Source organism: Perca fluviatilis, chromosome 24, assembly GCF_010015445.1.
Source record: "Perca fluviatilis chromosome 24, GENO_Pfluv_1.0, whole genome shotgun sequence".
Lineage (NCBI taxonomy): Eukaryota > Metazoa > Chordata > Actinopteri > Perciformes > Percidae > Perca > Perca fluviatilis.
The window spans coordinates 14,615,005-14,638,807 of record NC_053135.1 but is presented as its reverse complement, the minus strand read 5'-3'; the positions used below and the strand labels follow the sequence as shown (position 1 = coordinate 14,638,807).

General features: G+C 41.5%; 1 protein-coding gene across 2 annotated transcripts; it reads right to left on the bottom strand.

Annotated features, from left to right (window-relative positions):
* Window positions 1-1,988: 1,988 nt before the first annotated feature.
* Window positions 1,989-23,751, bottom strand: LOC120554576 (heat shock transcription factor 2 binding protein). 2 transcript variants are annotated; one of them, XM_039793537.1, is made up of 10 exons: window positions 23,662-23,751; window positions 23,317-23,442; window positions 12,540-12,675; window positions 11,023-11,126; window positions 10,590-10,739; window positions 10,259-10,403; window positions 8,637-8,748; window positions 6,558-6,661; window positions 3,452-3,651; window positions 1,989-2,337 (listed from the first exon to the last, which is right to left on the bottom strand). In XM_039793537.1, the coding sequence occupies exons 2-10, from the start codon at window positions 23,383-23,385 to the stop codon at window positions 2,308-2,310; spliced, it is 1,050 nt and encodes a 349-aa protein (XP_039649471.1). In that variant the 5' UTR covers window positions 23,386-23,442; window positions 23,662-23,751; the 3' UTR covers window positions 1,989-2,307. The 2 variants fall into 2 exon arrangements, with proteins under 2 accessions (XP_039649471.1, XP_039649472.1); XM_039793538.1 differs by having other exon boundaries at window positions 23,630-23,713.
* Window positions 23,752-23,803: the final 52 nt, after the last annotated feature.

The following is a 23,803-nucleotide window of genomic DNA, read 5'->3' as shown; positions in this document are numbered from 1 at the left end:
GACGTACATTTTCATTGCAACAGCTTTTGGTTGCTGTAATTACTCCTCCTGTTTATACTAAGATCCATTCCTTACACAACCCTTTCTCCTGGAAATCGTTGGTTTTTCCCCAGCCCTACAGTCCACATGTCAGTGTCCTTGGGCAAGATCCTGAACCCCAAATAGCTCCCAAAGCTGTGCCATCGGTGTGTGAATGATAAGATTAGATCCTGACGAGCAGATTGGCCTTACCTTACAATGTACAACAATTTTACAGGTGTGTAGTTGAGATCAAAATGAAGGCTCGAAGGTGGGTGTTGTCCGAGCAAGGGCGCAGAAAGAAGGGGTGTGCAGTGACTTCCAACACACACACGTTACGCCACTGGCCCAATTTGGTGTTGCAGTTGGTGTGAGCCCATTGCAAGATGGTCTCTAGATTCTCTTGATCATTTGTTTATTTATGTAGCATGATTTAAATGGTTTAAAATAGTAGATACATGTATTTTCAACTATGTATTTGAAACCTAGATAACCCTGCTCTTTGAGAGCTGAGAGGCCAAGTTCTGCTGCCCCCTGCTGGACTGACATCATATCACCTTCCTCACCATATAAACTCTAAAACCTTCCTGACCCAGATGGAAAAATACAACATAAAAGTGGGACTACACTGCTAGTGCCTATCAGTTCTAATATGCAAGACCATTTAAATGACACAATGGGATTTTGAAAACTGGCCAAATGTTGTGTAGGACAAATATAGAGACAACATCTGTCTTAATTTGAATGGATCTGTGCTCCATTTGTAGTTTAATAAAATGTGTGTGTGTGTGATCTGTGCATAACTCCACACTGCACCCTGCTGGTGTTTTGCTGCTCCATCAGATGTAACTTGTTCATCCTTCCTGTTGGATCATTTACCTGGCTTTAAAGTTAAAAGCCCCTAGGTTCGTTTTGCGCCGGAATTGTCCTTTAAATATTGTGTTATTTTGACACACACACACAAACACACACACAGTGATTCAAAAAATGTAAGAACTGTGTGGTACCACACCTCAGAGTTGAAGTAAAAATGTAACCCTGCTATTTCTTGCATTCTTTTTCTGTGAGATATGTGGTGGTGACTGTATCAGTTGGGAGAGAGGATCTAGTGTTGGTTCACACCTGAACCTGTGCCGGAGAAATGAGAGATGTTAATCAACTTACTGTATTGATTAGGTTTGTCTTCATTAAAGGACAATTCCGGTGCAAAATGAACCTAGGGGTTAAAGGGGTGATAGAATGATTATATGGGGTATTTCACACTGTTCCTTAAGGTCTCCTAATAGGGTATGTAACATTGGTTTGGCTGAATATTGCTCGAATGCTATTTTATGGGTCCTTAACTACCCTGTGAATATAGCCCTATTTGTAACAATTTTTTTGTGTCCAGATTCCTGCTTCAGCCCTGGAAGCCCAGTCTGCCTGCCTGAGCCAATTAGTTTTTTTTGTTGTTGAACCTGCCTCTCACCTGTCTGCCTGCTCTCAGCCCCAGAGGATTTCAAGCACCTTCATTACTCATTGTGTTCAATAAACCTCCATACCTGTTCCAACCTTTTTCTCTGTGTCTGCTCCTGAATCCGGACAGCCCAGCCTAACAAGAAACACATTGGAGACTAGACAGCAGGTCTCATATTTCAGACACTGCAAAGTTATACATTGTTTGTCTACTATTTCGTTATTAAATTCACTTCTGAGATGTTTTTATGCGAGAAATCAACTATATAAAGCTCAAATATGGATAGCATTGTTATTTACAAGAAATATGGCTGTCAGGGTTGATAAGAAATGTATGAAGATTTGTAATTTTAGGTTATGTATAAACCAGAATGAATTAGCTGATGTGCTGTTTTCAAGAGCAAATACATTATAAAGTGATGGATTTCAGATACATGATGAAATATATATCAAACAAATATTTTATCAATCTCAGAATATCATAGGACATTTCTATGAAAACAGAGACAGTGCTCTGAAAGTGTGCAAACATCATCTTTAATGTGTCTTGTACAAACCTGTAATCACAACCATTAAGACACAATCATGGGAACAAACCTGAAGGCTCAACAATGAACAGTGCAAGTAAAAAAAGAAAGCTATTAAAATTTAGATATAAAAGGCTGTTGCTTTTACCTTGATAAATAGGTTTAACTTTGATGAAATCTTTCATTTCTACCTCTCTCTCCTTTTCTCCTCAGTTTGAACGTAGTGTACAATCACAGACAGATGTAATGTGACGTGAAAGGAAAGTTAACACAGAAGGAAGGCTGGACTGAAGATACTGAATCCCCATCAGAGGCCGCTCTGCTTACATCCCCGACCCTGGAAACACACAAACACTCTTTATTTTCATCGCTCCGACACTTCACTGTTTACAACGTTCACAATAAACTAATAAAGTCCCCCTCCACTCACAAATGTGTAGTTTATTGTTCTTTGACTGTGACGTTTGAGCTTCACTGTGCAGAATGATCTCTGTGCACAGTGTGTTTTTACACGTATCTGATAAAGGTGAAGAGTTTCTCGCATTAAATCACATTACCTGCAAGAGTTGTGACATCACAACTAGTTTGAAGCTAGTCTGGCTTACCTGATGGTCAGTGCGATTTAAAGCCTGATGTCAGGCATTCTCCACCTTCCTAGTTTTTTCCCCCCTATACCAGAATGTTAATTCGTGCAGCCAGACCATACTTCAGCGTTGACACAGCGCTGTGGAGGTCTGGCAAAGCGACACTAGTTTTGGCCAATTGTGGTCCTGTATACGACTTAGACAATAGCAATGTGTAAACTTGAAGCCCCCACCTTACATACACTGAGAATGGTAAGTGGGATACAGCTCGTGGTCAGTGGTTAAACTTTTGAAATTAACAATATTTACATAGTCAGATATCCTGGATTTTTTTCAGTGTAGAAAAAGGAGGATATGTTCTTTACTAATTCTTAGGAAGTAATTTGAAGTATTTTTAGGAAAAACCACATCAGACACAACGTTATTCAAAGCAGAGAAAATCTATATGGACATAAAACATGTCTGGAGAGGATCAGGACTCAGAAACCGAAGCAGCTTGATGGAATTCAGCCACCATTCATTTGATTCTTTACACCTATGCTTTTTCTACTGTGAAACATTAAATGTCTGTCTTCGCCTCTGTGAGCTATCCTGCCAAGTGAGGACTCTGTCAGCTTGTGCCTGGACCTGTGTTAAATGTATCATCACATGCACAAATTATTTTTTTTTACTTGGTGGATCTCTTGTTTGCAACATCAATGCAGGTGTGAACCTGTTGTTCGTCTGCAGTTCTGTATATCAAGAAAAAGGTTGCATAATAACCTTAATTTCCAAATGTACTTATGTAGACACTAATCTAAAAAAAATGCGTGTTTTTAGCTTTGGTTTGGGGCTCAGGGGGTTGAACAAATGTTGCGACAGTGGCACCTGTTGGAGGGCCTGCAGGTCCTCCATGGTCTGCTGGGCAGCCAGTCTCAGGCTGGGTTGCACACTGGAGGTGAGCCGGCTGACACGAGCATGGAGGTCTGGATCCAGCAGAGCAGAGCCCAGCAGGAGCAGCACCTCCTCCTCCAACAACACCGACTGCAGGAGACGCAGAGAGTGAAGACACACCTCCCAGTCTCCATCTGTCAAACAAACCGAGATCAGAGGCACCGATTTTCTTTTTTTTACTGAGGCGTAAGTCTGTGGGGTTTCCATTCGTAATAACAATGTCGATTGTGGTACAGTATATAGCTGGCACACCTGTCCTACTGCAGGGTAACTAGCTTGGGAGAGATTAAAGTACTTGGCTTATTGGCATGCGGAGGGAGGAAGGCAGTGAGGCTAGCAAGTATGACCCACATAGGCCTACTCAAATTCAGACACCATCTCCATCGGCTGACCATATAGTATACTTTATGAACCTAAAAAAACAACAACTCTGTGCTGCCGCCACCGCCACGCACACAGAGCTCTAGAGAGCCTGTAAAGAGGGCGACTAGGCAGGGGGTGTCAGACCTGAACAAAAACGACACATCACCGACAGCGTGATAATAACATCCTGAACACAAGAATTCACTCTCAGTGGTTCCTGTGACATGAGGAATTCTTTCAAAAATATTAACGCTTAAAAAATACAAAAACTGCCACAGAGCTATCTATAGAGCTGTGACCCCACCTAGTGGAAAAGTCACACCACGCCACTGACCCTCTGGTGTGGAATAAACACCTCCATATTCGTTTAAAACCTCTTGCACAGAAATGATGATTAGTGTGCGTTATGAATGAATAAAAGGACGGTACCCCCTTCTAATAAATCACTTTTTTCTGTTCTACAAAGGTGATAAGGGACTGTTTATTATTTATTTAATGGGCCACCGGAGGAGTATTGGGATCTTTAGTCTAAATAGACTTGATCCTCCCCTCGCCAGTAATAATTTTTCTATGACCCTCCCAAAGGATATATAAAAGAGGCATGACCCTCCCGAGCCATTTATTGATGTCTTATGTGCTAGTTTGCGCTTGGCAAAAATGTACACATGCCCTTTGATTTTTATAGCCATGACATACGTGAGTTAACCTCTGCTTTCTCATCTTACACATCACACTCCTCTGTTATGGTGTGGTGGCCATTTCAGTAGATTTACTCACTAACATTGTTGTGGAAACAATGAACAATGAACAATGAGCATGGAAACTAAATGCACACTTCCTGCATTACTGCATTACTTCAAATACTAAGTTACTCCTCTAGTAAACTAGTATTCACATGAAATAAAACAATAAAACATTGAGACCATACAGCAAAGGACACTGGGAAATAACAAATTCAACACTGGTTGCTATGGACTTGTCACTAGGCTTCCTCAGTCACTGTATATTTTAGCACACAGGTAAAGCTGCCGAAGCTGAACATTATATTCCAAAACATATATGTTTATTTTTAAAGCAGATTTTAAACTACATTGTAACAATTTAACAATTCACCCTTATGAAATCCAATCGCGGCACGGCTGTCTTGGAACGCAATAGAGAAGAAAAAATAATGGGAGAAAAAGATTAAGAATCTACAGGCGGATGCCTCAAAATGTGCCAACATTTCTGACATGTTTGGGGTTGTAGTAGCTGCTTCAACATCAGCATTACCTGAAGTAGAGGAAGGAGGAGAGGTGGCTGGCTATACAGAGAAGCAGAAACAACATCATGACAGGGAAGAAGCTGAGGAGGAGGAGAGTGACCATGACAGGGCCATGGGAGCGAGTGAGGAAAAGATGGAAGAGAGCGTAGTTGACGACGTGGTAAGGAGTAGGTAAATTAACAGGGACTCTCAGCAAGGGCGGCTGTGTGTGTGTGTGTAAGTGTGTGTGTGTGTGTGTGCACGCGCCTCACGTCATAACGACAACAAACACATTCACACAGATTTAGATAGGCCTACTTTTTTCTTCTCTGGTTTTTGGAGCTGTGCAGTAGGCTCTATGTTGGGATATAGTTTGTACACTGTCAGCTCAGCTGTACTTCCTGGAGGGGAGGGGTCAGTGAGTGGTCTGTAGAATACAGAGCCTGTGTAACATAGTATCTAGACTCTACGTGGACTGTGCCCCCACCCTCCGAAAATGACTTCCCACGCCTCTATTTATAATTACTTTGTCAAGAATGACTTGATTACATTATTGATTACGTCTTTAAAATATGGCAAGTTATGAAACATCTTCATGATACCAATTCTAAATGCCGAATATATTTTAAGTAAGTTACTTCTCTCAGGTTACCCGCTTTGTTAACGGTGACATATCTAATATTTGTTTTCATTGTTTAAAGAGCAAAATGAATATTTCTGTAATTTTTGTGGCAGCGTCCATTTCTTTAGTATAAAGTGCAATATGTTCACTGTTTGATTTTGAAGTAATCCAAAAGTATTCAGATTAGATAAAAAAAATTTTTTTAAAAATCGCCATGTAATTTGTACTCAGTAATGTACAGTTCAAAGTAATCCTACCCAAATCTATTTACAAGTATACAGAATCAGCTTTATTGGCCAGGTTTACGTAAACAAATTTGACTCTGGTTAATCTTTGCTCTCAAAGTACAACACTCGCTTAACATATAAAGAATAAAAACAGAAAGGACAATAGGAAATATAAAAAAAATACTGTTAAGTATACAGTATAACAATGCAATATAATTTACAAACGATATACAATAACAATTGAAGAATGGGAAGGAACAGTGCAAAGATTTAAGATTTAAATATCAATATAGTGCAAGGCAATTCAGTGCAATGGTAATATATTAATAACAATATTGTAATTGTAAGATTGAAATATACATGCGGTAGATGAGCAGAACAGTGTTGATTTACTTTGTTCAGTGTAAGGGTGGGAGCTATTTCTGAGTGACTACTTGGGGAAAGAAGCTGTCTTTGTGTTAACACACATATTTTTGTTACATAGTAGCATACATGTGTCTTATTATAAGAATGTGTCTTGCAGTTTGTACCACAGTTGAGTTGTTCTGAATGAGACTGGTGCGTTTCCAAAAAAAGTCTCCTTACCGTCCAGCAGGGTCCAGATGAGAGGCAGGAGTCCTGGGTTCTCACTGATGCACTTCAGTCCTTTAACACTGATGCTGACATTATACAGAGCCATCAGCATCAACCTGCAGCAAAACAAAACTACTGAGTACTGCCACCTGCTGCCCACATCTAGACACTAACATGCCTGTCTGAATCTACATTCATTTAAGCTTATAATAACCAGTAAGTGGTAAATGTGCCCACAAATAGTGGCTGGTCTACACTATATAATTAATTAGTGATCATGCTCCTCTTTTCTTCATATATGTGCATCATATATATTGCTTAGAACGATGTTGGAAATTATAGCTATAAGGTTCTAACTTAAAGAGCTCAGGCCATTCATTGAAGTACAGGTTCAGATTTTTTCAAATCTGTCAACACTCACATGTCATATGAACACTTAGAGAGGTATTGGTCATTGCGATTATTCCTCCTATACATACTGACCAGAGGTGTTCAGTACATGTACAAATAAATCTCAAACACTAAATCACTAAAAAGATAGTCGGCTAAATCAAACTGAGCCGACTATAATGAATCAACATTGCCACTGGCCGAATCAGCAGCTTTCAGCAGTGGAGGTTATTTTCTTGTTAAAAATTGTATTAAAAGCCACAGAAACAATCCTATGTGATAACGCTGTCGCAAATAACAAAAATGCTGAGCTATTACAACCAGTGCTGGTATAGGCTAGTTTTGTACTGAGCTGAATTTAACAGCTTGAAACAGCCGCAGACTGAAGTAATGCGTTCATTTACTGCTGTACATACTGAAGTGTAGCTAAATGGTGATGCGGTTGGGGAAAAAGTATACTTCATATTCAGTGAGTCTTTGAACTGAGCGAAAACAAATTTAACCTACAAAGTTATTTGGGATTTACACCTCTAATACTGACCATTCTCTGTAAAAATGGAATCTGGGGCACCTGGCTAGCACACCTGGTACAGCGTGCGTCCACATACAGAGGCTCAGTCCTCGACGCAGAGGCCCTTTGCTGCATGTCATTCCCTTCTCGTTCCCCTTCAAGTCTAAGCTGTCCTGTCATAATAAAGGCCTAAAAATGACCAAAAGATAATCTTAAAAAAGAAATATATATATGGAATCTGAAGTTCAGCAGAAGCTGAATGATTCAGCAGTGTGAAACTAATTATGTGGAATTCTATGTCCTGGTATTTGTGTGTGGTTTATTGCTATGTTTTCGGATGTTTTACTGAAAAGACTGTAACTTTGGACAACCACTTAATTTGTCTTATTCTGACTGTTGAAGCCACATATTAACTTCAGCAACTTTGGAAGTTATTTTTATACAGAACGAGGACTGTGGATTTTGTCCCCCATTTCGTACATTGTCGCTCTATGAAGGGATCTCTTGGCGGCCAGTATGGACAGGAAGAGTGCCCATAGAAACCCGTTTTTCTTTCATCTTTCATATGCCATATGTATGTGGCATATGAGTGTTGCATTAAGACAGACTTGCAAAAATCTGAATCTTTATGAAGTCACACTATTTTTCTCCTGATCCTTTCTGTAGTATCTATTGGACATGATTTTTTTGTTGTTGTTGTTATGGTTATAATTCATTCACAAGCTATCAATCCATATAGTTTCATAATAATGCCCAAACACTGGGGCAGAGCCATAATCCGTGATCACACAGTGTGTTTCGAGAAATGTAAAACTTCAGTTCTTTCAAGTAAAAAATGTCTATTCATGGGTCTGTTTATGTTTGCAAAATCTACACATTTCATTTTTAGGGTACTAACTAACCCTGGCTAAGCAACAATGTTATATGAAAACGATAGGATTTTGCAAATGACTTATTCAGAAACAAGCAAAGTACATTGGATCTAGCCCTGTCAAATTTATGATGATTTATGGATGAGATCACATGCAACTTTATGTTCCATATTGGTTAAGTCTAATTTTCTCGTTCATGTTTATACTAATGAAAAAGTTGTTTATTAAGGCAAACAAGGCATTATACGCTGAAAAAAGTTACCAACAATTAAACTACCAATGTGGTTGTTTTATGTATTCTACCACAGCTCCACGTACACTTTCAGTTTTGGGAAGACACCGGGCTTCATCAGCTCCAAAAGCTTCATCAGAGTGTCCAGTAGGACAGAGCTTGACAGGAAGTCCCGGCCACGTGTTACGGCTGCTATGTCTGATTGATGAGAAATAAAGACAAAGCAGGTGATTGTGGGGATTCCTGGTCTGTAGTAGCAGTAAGCAAATGACACATTTTTAGTATATGTTGCATTCAGGTCCTGCAGGAGGATTTGCACAAATGTTCTCCGACATGCACTCTAAGAATGCAGCCCTATTTCTGATACCGTGGGGGGCAGAAATGTTGCTGTGGGGGGCCGCCACGGTCAAATCAACATAGAGGAATCACTGTACTGTATTTAGCTTATTGACACATTTTGTTTGACATGGTCACAATGTCATGACTGCAGTTTTCTGTTCTTCTCCATCAGCCTGATATTACATTCTGACAGTACATCCACCTTAGTTGCTGAGAGGCTGGTACAGTGACTAATTACCTGCATACATATAAACTGAGGGCCAGAAATGAGATCCCCCCCTCCCCCGACCCCCCCCAGCTGCTGTGACTCAGTGGATCCAGGCAAGGCTCAGTGGCACGGGTGGAAGTAACAGATTACATGTACTCTTGTTGCTGTAACAAAGTCTTTTTTTCGTGTACTGTTACTTTTTTGAGTATTGTTAAAAATCAATATTTTCATATTAACGTCAGTACTTTTTATCGAAAGTATCGTACTTTGCTACATTTCAAGTGGCATCCGTTATACAGTAAAAACAAAAGTCACATTCACTTATGAGAATGGAACAGAAGAAAGGAGATAATGATGGGCATGGTTCTGGCAAAAAAAAAACAAATTCTTAAGGACTGGATAACATCAAATCCACTTTGTTTCAGAAACTGGCTACATGAACTTGTTTCGGTGATCCACCTGGAGAAACTGCTTTTTGCAATAGCTGGACCCAATTTTGATTACACTTATATTTATGCATGTATGTATGCATCGATTTTGTTTTGGCTGGTCTTTATTTTTTTATTTTTTATTTTTTTTAATGCTTGCTCTTGAGGGAATTACTGTAATTGTTGGGGTTTTGGAAATTACAGAGTGTGGTCTAGACCTACTCTATCTGTAAAGTGTCTCGAGATAACTTTTGTTATGATTTGATACTATAAATAAAATTGAATTGAATTATTTTTATGCATACTACTGGACATTTACAGGTTTTTGGTCACCTTGGCTTGGGGTTAAGATAAACTTTGCATACTGTACTGCTCCCCCCTAGTATTTAGTGAACAGTACAAATGCAGTCAAATTAGGGATCACATCCTTAAGGGTTATAGTTAGCATTATTGTACCTTGGCATAGTACCAAGTGTACCTAGTGTACCTGCCCCCCCACTTTTAAAAATGTAAGGCAGTAACGTTTACTCAGAGTACATTTTAACTGACCTACTTTATTTAAAGTGCTCATATTATGCTTTTCCCCTTTCCTTTATTGTGTTATATATCTTTTTTGTGCATTTATAGGTTTACAAAGTGAAAGAGCCCTCTGCTCCTGACTGGCTTGTAGTGCTGACCTAGGTACTGCGCATGTGCGACTCCCAACAAAGATGGAACAGAAGCGGGAACTCACTTGTAATGGTTCCAGCCAGAGCAAGCACAAACTGGTGCTCCTGGGAGTTGTGGTCCTCAGTTTGAGTTTTTGCCTCCTCGTCCAGAGACCTGACGAAACTCTCCAGAGTCTGGGCAGCTACAGCCAGGAAGGATTGCAGCTTCCCCTACACCATAAAAGCACACACACACACACACACACACACACACACACACACACACGGATATCAAATTATCTCACTGTTTAATGTGAAACCCTGAGAGCTTAGAGTTTAGTCTGGTTGTCATTGGGAAGAGTATAACACACACACACACACACACACACACACACACAGACAGTGGAGACAACTCACATCAGCAAGCCAGCGTGTGACCGTGTCCTCACTGGAAGAGCAACTCCACAGCAGACTGCAGGTTGCAGATCCCAGACCAGAGCAGAAGTCTGCCTGCTGCTGCAGCTCTGCTCCGCTCTGCCACAGCTGTTCACGTAACAGCAGCTTCTCCTACACACACACACACACACACACACACACACACACACACACACACACACACACACAAGTGGAAACGCACAGCAAGGTTTCCCGATATAACAAAATAATGGCCGAGGTAAAGCCATAGAGTGTAGTTTCCTCCGCCAAGGAACTATTTTCTATGTCGGAACATTTTTCAATGTTTTTTTCAACCCCTTTAAAGCCAGATCATTGATCTCATTGTTGTGTCAAGTAATGAGTCCATTTTACAGTCATACAGTATACAGACAACATGTTGCCTGCACTCTCTCACCTCCCTCTCTTTCTGACATTCAGTCTGCACCGCATCCAATCGGGACTGAAGGTGTAGACACTCCTGTCGCAGCTGCTTCTGTTCCTGCGCAAGGTGCTCCTTCACTATACACACACACACACACACACACACACACACACACACACACACACACACACACACACACACACACACAGACACACACTTTTCGTAAAAACAATAGCAACAACCAACTAGTATTTAGAAATACCACATGAGTTAAACATCATTTTTTAAATTGCTTATTCTTTGATTATCCAGCTGGCGGGTCGATATGTATAATTTAAGCCAGGTAGAGAATAATATTAACTTTCTGAAAGCCACTGCTGCTCAATAACTCTCTGTCTGTTTGTGCCCCACAGGAGGGGCTGTGTGCCTCTCTCTTTCTGTCTAAACTCAGACTTCTCTGTGCTGGACAATCCGTGGTCCTCGTGGGACCCCGACTCTCTCTGCTGGCTGTCGCTGCTCATTCCAGATGTTGGATCTGGATCTCCGTCCTGCAGGAGATTTAGCATCTCCTCTTGTCTCTCTCTCTCTCTCTTTCCCTCTTGTGTTAGTTTGTTGCTTTTCTCTATCTGTGTGAATGATGTCCTTCAGTTTTGCTTTTTGTGTTTGTGTAGCCTGGTCTCTTTCCAGGTTCCATGGTGGTTCCTGAAGTTTTTTTTTACACTTGGGGGGAGTTTTTCCTTATCCAGTGCGAGGGTCAAAGGACAGAGGGTGTCGTAAGATATACAGATTGTTAAGCCCCTTGAGGCAAATTTGTGATATTGGGCTATATAAATAAAATTAACTTGACTTTATATTCATTATAAACAGAACAAAACTTGCACAAAAAAAAGAATTGCAACTTCAATCACAGAATCTACTAGCATTGAAAAGCTACAGCCTATAGTTTTAGCAGAAAACTTCTATCAGCTCTTTTTTCAAAAGCCCTCCTTGTCCTACGACTTTACCTTTTAATTCTGATTTTTAGAAGTATGTTTTTTTGCATTTACAATGCAGTAATAACTAAAGCTATAGCTAACTGTTTAAGTATAGACATGTAATGTTCTACATGGTAGTGCGGAAACAATGTTGTCATTACACAACATACATCTTTTGTGCATCTTAAAGTAAAATGGAAAGTACAGATGGAAATGTGCCCTAGGATTTGGAACTGCACATCTAGCTTTCTTACTGGCTAGTGCCCACAGAGCTGGTAGATATCTGTGAAGGTTTTCAGTCATCCAGGTCATAGTTATCCAAGGAAGGGTTAAAATCAAGGGCAACTGGACTTGCTTAAAGGTATTCCCGAAGACCTTTTGTCTCTCATCCAAGCGTCTTCTTCAGTTCTGGAGCTGGTAACCTCACCACATTCGAAACACACAGGAGTAAGGTGAGACGGAGTGAACTGATGAATCCTAGGTAACAAAAATCCAGTTCCACTGTTCATGAAATAAATCAGCAGCAACTCTCATATGGGCCAAGTCTTTTCAAGGTAAAATTGTATGTAAGCGTACTTGTCTGAGCTGCTCGAGCTTTATGCAGCATTTCTATCAGGTCCCCATTCAGAACTCTGGGCAGGAACTCCCTCAGCTGCATGACTTCTGTGGTTAACTTCTCTAAATCACTTCTCCTCACTCTGACAAAACCACCCTAAAAGAAAAAACATAAACTTCAATGCATTGATCTAAAAAGATGTTAAGATAGTATTTTAAAAAGGTATGATATCTGTCCACCCACCAAATAACTAATCTGCACACAACAAAGGGTGAACATAAAGTGACACATCATATCATCTGGTTTTTCAAATTTTCAGTAATCCATACACAGGCAGGCATGGAACTAAATTAAATTGTCTGAACCACAGTTTCTAGTTGTAGTTCATTCTCAATTATTCATATTTAAATATGTGGTTAAAACTTTTTAGCCGTCATTTTACGAATTATGGAAAAATCTTAGAAACACTTCTGAATATAAAGCAGTCCAATACAATATAAAATGCAGACTTACCATCAACTATTTGCCTCTCAATATTTAAACGTGTACTGCTTACACACACAAACACTCTTTGATGCAGGCAGATGGACACAGGTTGTACCTGTGTTTGACCTAGTCAGCAGTCTGCAGTTAAAACCCTGGTTGTCAGTATTCACACAACAAAGCTCTACATATACGCACACTGTTCAACACATAATAATACCAGACTTATTAATGTAGGTGCTAAACAGGACGTCAAAGTTTCAGTTCTTTAAAGTAGTCAGTGACGCTGCAATGTTTACACTAAATGAGGTGTTTTAATTTTATGAAATTTTATGGAATTTGTTTGGTCAAATTATGAGTTAGGAATTAACAATTAGTTAAACTCACATTTTACATGTTCACCTGGTTGAGTAATCCCCTTAATAATCTCAAAGTCCAAAACACCTGCAAATGCACAGTACAGTCCGGCAATATTAGGACAGTGATGCACTTTTGTGTGATGGCTTTTGTTCTCCAGCAAAGGAGGGGACCAAGGTGGAATTTAAACAAAAACTTAATTAGACTACTCATATCAATTAATGATCCGCCTGGCCTATGAAGCAATCCATTATTCTTGTTGTGTAGGCTTTTTGACTTTGTGTGTGTGGTCTTCTTCATCATAATCAGTTGGACTGAGGTCAGGTGACTGACTTAACAAGTCAAGAACCTTTACCATAGTGAAGTTAGTTTGATGTTGGATATTCGGATATTCATTTCAGGTTCGTCATCAGTTCCTGCTGTGCTTCTGTCTTGGCAGAAAACAATAGGACACCCATTTGCTCCTAACTGTTTGCTCCTAACTGCTTGGTTTTTACCTAGGGACCGTCAATAAATTACGTTCTGAACTTCATTTATTTCCGATAGCTTGTATATCAGATGTTCTAAACACCCCAGACCAATGCAGAACTGTTCTGCTATATGGTACAAATGAGACACACCTCACTATAAATTAATATTTTGCACCTACTATTTTATTAAAAACATTTTTTTAAATCACATTCATTTCCTATGGAAAATGGCGTTTTGCTCAATAGTGTCCAAGTTATGGAACCCAAACACCCCAGACAAATGCAGAACTGTTCTTCAGTGTGGTACAAATGAGACACACTACACTATAAATTAATTTTTTGCATCTCCTTTTTTTTAATGAATTTTTTTAAGAACCCCAAGTTCTGTTCCGCTATGTGGTACAAATGAGACACACCTCACTATGAATTAATATTTTGCACCTACTATTTTATTAAAAAATTTTTAAGAATCCCATCCAGTTCCTATGGAAAATGGCTTTTTGCTCAATAGCAGTAATAGCGTTACTGAAGCCTAGCTGTAGCTTCGCGCTGTCTCCTGGGAATTCAGTTGTAGCAGGAAAAGGTAAACAGTAGTGTGCAGATGGGAGCGTAGTATGTGAAGAGTGAAGAGCGGAGTTGTTCACAAGGGAAGAAGCTTGGAGTAACGGAACTATGGAGAATATAGCAGATATACAACACACTGAAGAGCCTTTTGAGTTTGATGGTCGTCCTTATTTATTCGAACCCAAGTATACAGACGAAGAACTAGCCTCACAAGAGTTGGATAGAACGAGACGGACAGAGAGGGGCAACAGGCAGATGAACTTGCTGCTCCAAGTGCAAGCTAAAGCTAGCCTTCAGTAACGTTACTACTGTGCAAGCCACAGAAATCCCAGTTTATCCCATTTCCATGTAGATCACACGTGTCAAACTCAAGGCCCGTGGGCCAAATCCCGCCCCTTGCAGATTGTGATCCGGCCCGCATATCAATTTAGGTTCACAATAGATTTTGGCCCACCTAGGCTACGTTCAGACTGCAGGCAAAAGTGGCCCTCATCATTTTTTTGGGGGTCAAGTGACCAGATCAGACTTCTTCAGAAGTAGTGTGAACACTCAAATCTAGCCCAGATCTGATTTTTTCAAATCAGATTCCGGCCACTTCCATATGTGGTCCTGAATCCGACCCAGATCAGATTTTTTTCAATGCGGCCGCAGTGTGAACAACCAAGGCGGATTTGATGCGACTTTTAACTCAATAACCCTCGCTGCGCCCTCTCTCTCCACGGGGAGGGGCGGGGCCCCCTGCTCCAGGTGCGGCTGTTAACCTGGGCGGACTGTCTTCAGTGCACCCCAACCGTGTCGCCAGGGCGGGGATCGGCTCACGTAAAAAGGTGATGTCGGCAACCCCCACGACCCGTCTATAAACACGGACCAAGGAGTTTAATGGGCTTGCAAGTCAGAGGGTTGCACCGTGGCGCAATGAAAGTGAGGGCTGGTGCGGGCTGGCTAAGGTGGGATCCCGGTCCCTCGGGGTCGGGCGCACCACCTTCGTCTCGCCCGCACCGCCGGGAAGGTGGAGTGTGAGCGTGTGCGAGGGCGAAGCCAGAGTGGTGGAGGCCCGTATCGGTCCTGACGTGCAAATCGGTCGTCCGGTCACACAGACCTCTGTAGTGAATTTGCAACCATAACCCCGCAAAAGGCCAAAATAGCCAATTTGTCTCTCTTTCTACATTTTGAAATAAAAGCGAAAATGTTTACTTCCTCCATAACCTCCCTAACCTAGTGCAACAGCGTGCTGCGTCTGATGTCATTGTTATTGTTCTTTTGCGCATGCGGCTCAAAGCATTAAAAAAATGTCGGAAAATGTGACAAAAATGTAAAAAAAGGCGACAATTTAAATCTGAGAAAGCCATAAGAAGTGTGTGTGCATGGGGGGGTCTGTGTGTGTGTGTATGTGTATGGGTATGTGTGTGTGTGTGTGTGTGTGTGTGTGTGCGTGCGTTTGCACGCAGGGCATGTGATGCGTCAATGCAGTAGTGTTGGAGTAGTAGTGCTTGTAGTTGCATGTTTCTGCTTGCCACTCTCTGCTTTCTGCTACTGCCACCGGATAGCCCTTTGTTTTCAGGGGTGAAAAGAGGAGCCGAGTGTGTGAGCCTCCTCAGCCGGTACATAGCCTCTCCACTGCCAAGATCTCGTACACGCCTCCCCGTGGCACATACGGTAACTGGTCCCTTGTGGCTCCAGGCTAAGTTGTAAATGCACATCTTAAATAACAGGTAGTTGCTGAGCGCACATGGTTAATGGCATCCCAAATGGCGCATACTTGTGTGTACTGCTCTTGTGCAAAGACATCCATCTTTTTCCTTTCCATATTTCGTAAAAGTGTTCTTTCTTTGCCATATTTAAGGAATCATCAGAAATCATTACATTCATACTGTATGTTCAAACATAAACAAACTGGTATCCCATTGCAACAATAGAATCAAAGATAGAATGGAATAGAATCGATAACCATTTGGATTGAAAACATAAGAATACATGTTGTATTGGATGCTGGGACCCAGTTCTGACACAAATTCACCCAGACAGCTGCAGTTTGTATCAGAGAGTCATTTGACTGTGACAATCCAAAGGTGCACATTGCAACAAGAGAAAAAGACACTGGTCCAGCAGAATACAAAGTTGGAAAACATGGAATTCAACTCCAGAGAAATTGAACCGCAAATTAATTTCTGTCTCAGTTCACTTGAAGAACAAGTACGGTGTGAGCTGAAGGACAGCGAGGCGAGGCTCACCCAATGTGAATCTGAGGGACGAGTTCACCTGATAATCCGAGAGGACTTGCTGGCCAATCTCCTCGATCAGCTCCAACAACAGAGAGAGGGCAGCGCTTTGAGCCATGACAAAAAGCTGATGCAGAGGGAGATGTGTGACTTGAAAGTTCAGCTGGCTGAACGTGTCCACTCCCCACCCAGGGAAACAGATTATGTGAAATCCCAGATGGGAAAAATCAGCAACAGGCTGCGAAATGCCCAAAAAGATCTCGACCTGCAGTACTTCATTACTGAAGACCGGAAAGTTGAATTGGAGCAGATGAAGAGTGAGAAAGAGGCCCTTAAAAATAAAGTGGAGACTCAGAAGATGGACTTTCGTAAAGAGAGACAGATGCTCGCGGTAGGTAAGACAACCAATGTGAGGTTGGACAGCTATCTGGAAATTGAGAGGGCTCAAGCTCAAGAGCTGAAGGATAAACTGAGCAAGATGGAGGAAACTCTCCGAAATCTAGATGAGGAGGCAAAGGAGGTACTGGAAAGATCCCAGGCTTCCCATAGAGCCCAGCTGGATGAGGCTCTGGCTGAACGTGTCCACTCCCCACCCAGGGAAACAGTATCTGAAATCCCAGCTGGGAAAAATCTCCAACAGGCTGCGAAAAGCCCAAAAAGATCTCGACCTGCAGTACTTCATTACTGAAGACCTGAAAGTCGAATTGGAGTAGATGAAGAGTGAGAAAGAGGCCCTTAAAAATAAAGTGGAGACTCAGAAGATGGACTTTCGTAAGGAAAGACAGACGCTGGACTGACCAAGACCAAAGACCAATGTGGAGTTAGAGTTGGAGAGCTATCTGGAGATGGAGAGGGCTCAAGCTCACGAGCTAAAGGATAAACTGAGCAAGACGGAGGAAGCTCTTCTAAAACAGGAAGAGGAAAAGACAATACTGGAAATATCCCAGGCTTCCCATAGAGCCCAGCTGGAGAGCCTCCTGGCTGCTCTGAAGGAGGCTGAGCAGCAGCTGGAGAGTCACCTCCAGGAGTGGAAGGAGGACAAGTCATCCCTCCTTCAGGCCACAGAAAGCCTGAAGCTGACTCAGCAAGAAAAGGAGCAGGAGTGGGAAAGGACGGAGAGCACCATGAGGTCCCAGCTGGTAGATCTTCAGAGCCAGATAATGGAAAAGCAGAAGAAGAAGAAGTAGAAGAAGTGGTATAGAAAGCTGTTCCCTGGCTGAGGAAAAGAACATGCATTTGTACTTGTATAGTGTGTGTGTGTGTGTGTGTGTGTGTGTGTGTGTGTGTGTGTGTGTGTGTGTGTGTGTGTGTGTGTTTGTGTGTGCGTCTGTGTGTGTGTGGGTCTGTGTGTGTGTGTGTGTGTGTGTGGGGGGTCTGTGTGTGTGTCTGTGTGTGTTTGTGGGTCTGTGTGTGTGTGTGTGGGTCTGTGTGTACGTGTATGTGTGTGTGTGTGTGTGTGCATGGGGGGGTCTGTGTCTGTGTGTGTGTGTGTGTGTGTGTATGGGTATGTGTGTGTGTCTGTATGTGTGTGTGTGTGTGTGTGTGTGTGTGCGTACGTTTGCACGCAGGGCATGTGATGCGTCAGTGCAGTAGTGTTGGAGTAGTAGTGCTTGTAGTTGCATGCTGCATACTGTTTCTGCTTGCCACTCTCTGCTTTCAGCTACTGCCACCGGATAGCCCTTTGTTTTCAGGGGTGAAAAGAGGAGCCCGAGTGTGTGAGCCTCCTCAGCCGGTACATAGCCTCTCCACTGCCAAGATCTCGTACACGCCTCCCCGTGGCACATACGGTAACTGGTCCCTTGTGGCTCCAGGCTAAGTTGTACGGGATCTCGGAGCAGCAGTGGGCCCCAGAGACGTGGCATTCAGGCCCATCGGTGAGTGGAAACACCCTGATGCCCGTCAACCACTGTCCCAGTTATGGGTAAATAGCCCCAGCTATATGGGTAAATAGCCCCAGCTATGGGTAAATTGCCCCAGCTATGGGTAAATATCCCCAGTTATGGGTAAATAGCTCCAGCTATGGGTAAATATCCCCAGTTATGGGTAAATAGCCCCAGCTATGGGTAAATAGTGAAGCCCCCGACGGCAGCTCAGGTGGAATATGGTGGTGTGAGAACCACCACAATAGCTATGAATGGCGGAAGAAGGCAACCCCACACAGCCACGTGGGTTAACTCGGGAGGTTACAGTGGCTAGGGGGGCAAACCCCGAAGACAAACCTGCACCTGGGGACAGGCACAGGTGGAGTCCAACTGCCCTGACCATCGGCAGCCCCCTCCAACTCCTGCCAGACGAAGGTCATCATGGGTTCCCTCATGCCACTGGAGGTTCATCTGGTAGGAGAGAAGATGGGGGAGGTCTGCACACACCCCCCAAAAAAAGTCCTGTGGCGATGTGAGAAAACTGAAACTAGTCCTCACAACTATATAATAACTACTGCATACACACAAACAGTAGCTACACAAATAATCTTTAAAATAAATGCATAAAAATGATGTCATGTTTGTTGGTCTATTGTTGTTTAACTGTTGATTTGCACTACAGTCATGTGTAATATAGTTTGATGTATAAATCAGGGGACAAACACTCATTTGCATGCCAATCCCCCAAAATATAAGTTGGCTCGAATTATTTTATATGTTAAATATAATATACTAAATATAGTTTTTTGTCTGGAGGTACATGTTGGTCATCCAAAGAAAAAATGATTACATTAACAACACGGGAGCATTTCTTTCAGGGACATTTTGCAGGTTTACTATGAGTCTCGTGTAGCTTTAGACTTTAAGACAAAACAGGTTTATTTAGTGTCACAGAGCCTTTCAAACGCAGAGTTTTATGAAGAAGAAATGCTTTAGAATATATCAACCCGGTCTAACGCCAGTTTGTGAAATGGTCACGTTATTTTGATTTACTGATTCGTGTACAGGTCACGATTTTCTCGTTTATTTCGTGTACAGGTCACGATTTTTCGAACGTTACCATTTCACGAACTGCCATGACACTGGGCTGCTCTGGGGGACGCAACAACGGGGGAAAATAAACGCCACAACAGGGAAATTAAACGCCACACGCCGGCGACAACAACAGGACGGACCGCCACACGCGGTCTCTGTGGCACGCAACAACAGGGACATGAAACGCCACACGCCGGCCACAACAACGGGACAGTTGAGGTTAGGAAAAGAAGAACTGGGAAAGGATCACGAAATATGCTTCCCATTTAAATACATTAAATTAAAATTTCTGCTCACCACAAAAAACGACATAATCGTGTCCTGTTCACAGATCAATAGATTCAATAATGTGACCATTTCACGAACTGCCGTAAGACTGGGCTGAATATACACTGGTTATTGTCAAATCAGCTACAAACTTGAATTATTTGGTAAAGATCAATTATCAGTTTACTTTTTGTTTTAGGAATAATCAATAAATCATGTAGTTTTGGTTTAATGATATGCCTGAGGCTGGCCTCTTCCTCCGACACAGATAGCAGACGAGATGACAGAAGTGATCGACTAAAATGGCGGTAACATTCATTTGTATGTCAAAATGAATAAATCTATATATTTTCAATTATACAAATTATCGATTGCAATATATTGCGTCACCAAAAGCTACCGAGCTCATTTCCATATGTCGTGCGCTTAGTCCATGTATTGACTATCGCTACAGGCCTACTCGTGAGAGCAATATCTTGCTTTTTAGCTGCCGAATGCTCAACTATGTTCTGTGATCACGAAATATGCTTCCCATTAAAATACATTAAATTAAAATTCGTAATCACCACACCAAAATGACATAATCATGTCCTGTTCATGAATCAATAGATTCAATAACGTGACCATTTCACGAACTGCCGTGAGACTGGGCTGGGATAGCTTCATATTTCGCTTCCTTTACGACACGTGTCAAACTCAAGGCCCGCGGGTCAAATCCAGCCCCTTGCAGATTATGATCCGGCCCATATATCAATTTAAATTCACAATAGATTTTGGCCCACCTTATTGTGCGCCAAAACCAAAAATACGGGAATGTGGTTTTTTTAACTGCAGTTACGCGACACTCCAAGCAGAATATTAATTAATAGTGAGGTGTGTCTCATTAGTACCACATAGCAGAATAGCTCTGCATTGGTCAGGGGTGTTTGGGTCCAATAACATGGAAGCTATATAGCAAAAAGGTGTTTTCCATAGGAAATAAATGGGGTTCTTAAAGGGGTGATAGAATGCAAAACCGATTTTACCTTGTCATAGTTGAATTATGACAGTTTAGTGGGTAACCAGGACATACATAGAACCTCTAAATCCCATTGACCCCTCTTTCCTCTGCAAATCTCACAATTTGAAACTGCCTCTGAAAACGGGCGAATCTCAACGAGACGCCTAGTTGACGTCAACTCGGCGGCTCCTCCTCATTTGGCTCTAGTCTCTCTCTTTGTCACGCCCCAACATTTACATAGGCTACACAACTGACCTGAGATCAGGTAGTCTTCTGGGGCCAGTTGTTCAAAGGTAATCTGATCGGATTGGATCAAATCTTGAAAATGGGTTGTTCAAAAGGGAAAGAAGGATTCTGAAATCCGATTAGATTACGGAATCCAACCCTAGTTTTAATCTGGATCAAACCTTCAGTTTGTGTTGTTCAAAACTTGACAGTAGGATTTGGATCTCTTTGATCCAAAAAAACAGGATTATCCTGATCCCAACAGGGGGTAGGATTTCAAGGTGGATTCCAGTTAGAAAATGTATTAAAACTTTAAAATTGGTCAAATAATACATTTGTATCATGTAGTGTATATACTTTTATTTATATTTTGCACTTGACTTGTGTAACCGTTGTAACAGTGATAAAGTAGATGAAGTAGACATAGGCTTCCAATTAAGCTATTCAGTATAGTAAAGTAAAAATAAAAATAGAAATGATCTTGTCCCCATGTCTAAACCAAACTGCAGCAAACCAAAGCCAGACTTCAGATCTGCCTCCTAAGAGCAGGGCTTGGAAATGCTGGTCTCTCCTCCTCAGATGAAGAAGAACCCTGAACATTCTTTATTTTGTAAACTGTTGGACATTTAGCCTTTTGTTTTGTTTTTAAGACATTTTCAAAATATCCACAATATATTTGTTAATGTATATTTGTTTTTATTTGTTGTAACTCAGATGAGGGGTCATAAAATAAATTATGAATGGAAGTGGATGGTTGTTATTTTTGTGTTTTGTCTCAAAATAAGAAACACTTACAGTGACCCCATGTTGGCTCTCCTACCTGTTCTTTACATAGCTGGTAGCCCACATTGTGATATGTTGTCCCATTTAGAGCACTGGTAATCCGGATTTGGTAATCTTGAAAACTGTTTAATCTAACATCTGAATATTCATGAGCATACCATATTTGGAAGAAAAGCTCTTTTTCCAAATAGAGCCATATTCACAGGGTAGTTAAGGGCCTAATAAATAGCATTCAGGCAATTTTCAGCCCAACCAATGTTACATACCCTATTAGTAGACCTTAAGGAACAGTGTAGAATACCCTATATAATCATTCTATCACCCCTTTAAAAAAATTCATAAAAAAAGGAGATGCAAAATATAAATTTATAGAGTGTGTCTCATTTGTACCACATTGAAGAACAGTTCTGCATTTGTCTGTGGTGTTTGGGTCCAATAACATGGAAGCTATTGAGCAAAAAGCCGTTTTCCGTAGGAAATGAATGTGGTTCTTAAAAAAATTCATAAAAAAGGATAATGTAAAGCAAAATATTAATTTAAAGTCTAGTGTGTCTCATTTGTACCACATTGAAGAACAGTTCTGCATTTGTCTGAGGTGTTTAGAACATCTGATATACAAGCTATCGGAAATAAATGAAGTTCAGAACGTAATTTATTGACAGTCCCTAGGTAAAAACCAAGCAGTCAGGAGCAAACAGTTAGGAGAAAATGGGTGTCCTATATGTTTCTGCCAAGACTGAGCGAAAGCACAGCAGGAACTGCTGATGAACCCAAAATGAATATCCGAATAACTGTTGAATATCCAACATCAAACTAACTTCACCACGGTAGAATATTTCACCGTTTGGCCATAAAACACTCCTTGCTCACCTAGAAAAATGGGGGCTGTATAAGATTAAAGAATTTTTTATTTTTTTTTAAAGCCACCACCTAGTATGGAAGATAGCATCCTAAACACTTGAGAGACAGGATTTCAAACTAATAGGTGTTGTTTTGTGCTGGGGTCAGAGCCGGCCCGACCCATAAGCAACCTAAGTGGCTGCTTAGGGCCCTGTGGCAACCAGAGGGCCCCCAAGAGCGCTTGAAATGTCCCATAATAGAGCTCATAACAGAGCCAGTCTATTTAAAGATAGTGTTGCTGCTAATAGGTCTCACATAAGTCTTTAAATGCGTATTTGTAAATTATGAGTGCTTAAACTAATATTTACAATACACAAGTTGGTTTAGTGCCAAGTGCGGTGGCAACATGCTACAATGTGGTCCCCCAAACCAAATCCTGCTTAGGGCCCCCAAAAGTCTAGGGCCGGCCCTGGCTGGGGTCATATAGACTGTAAAAATGTGTCTGTGGCTGCAGTAGAGCCAAACAATAGAAAATGTCGAGGTGCTTTGGATTACACCTTGACAGCAGTCTGGTATGAATAGGTCAATCATAGATTAAGTGTGTGTTCTAGATTGTGTTGAGGATTTATTACCTGTTTCCTTGCCTTCATCTTTGCGCCATGAGTCAGAGCTAGCGATTTCCCGCCTAATGATCCTGACATCTTGTTACGGTCGGAGTTTATGGTCTTCTTCTACTTCTGCTGTTGATTCTACTTTCCCTGTATGAGTGTTAGCATTTTTGGTAGCATTAATACATCGTTTAGTAAAGTTACCTCCGTGTTCGTCAAACCTAGCATCATAACACAATTAGCTAAAACATGTATAATGCAGGCTGGAGTTGTTCAGCATAAAGAATATTTTCAAAAATAATAAAATAAATATTATATATAAAATAATGTTGTTCACTTGTGAGTATAATTTCAAAGTTTCCCTCCGACCTCTAGGCGGCACAACGGCGGATGGTGTTCCTCCTCCTGACCGGCGTTGAACGAAAGCCGCCTAAAACAAATAACTAAAATGCAATCTGGTCAAAGTCACACTGCCGAGTGCGAGACTCCAGTCCGGGTTTTGTGATTTTCC

What these genes read in the sequence shown, in the direction of transcription:
- LOC120554576 (XM_039793537.1), bottom strand. Translation starts at nt 23,385, where the DNA reads ATGTCAGGATCATTAGGCGGGAAATCGCTAGCTCTGACTCATGGCGCA. An exon ending in CATCTGGACCCTGCTGGACG is followed by an intron (nt 3,652 to 6,557) that starts GTAAGGAGACTT and finishes TTTGTTTGACAG; the next exon opens with ATGGAGACTGGGAGGTGTGT. An exon ending in ACCTGCAGGCCCTCCAACAG is followed by an intron (nt 2,338 to 3,451) that starts GTGCCACTGTCG and finishes GTGTGTTTCCAG; the next exon opens with GGTCGGGGATGTAAGCAGAG.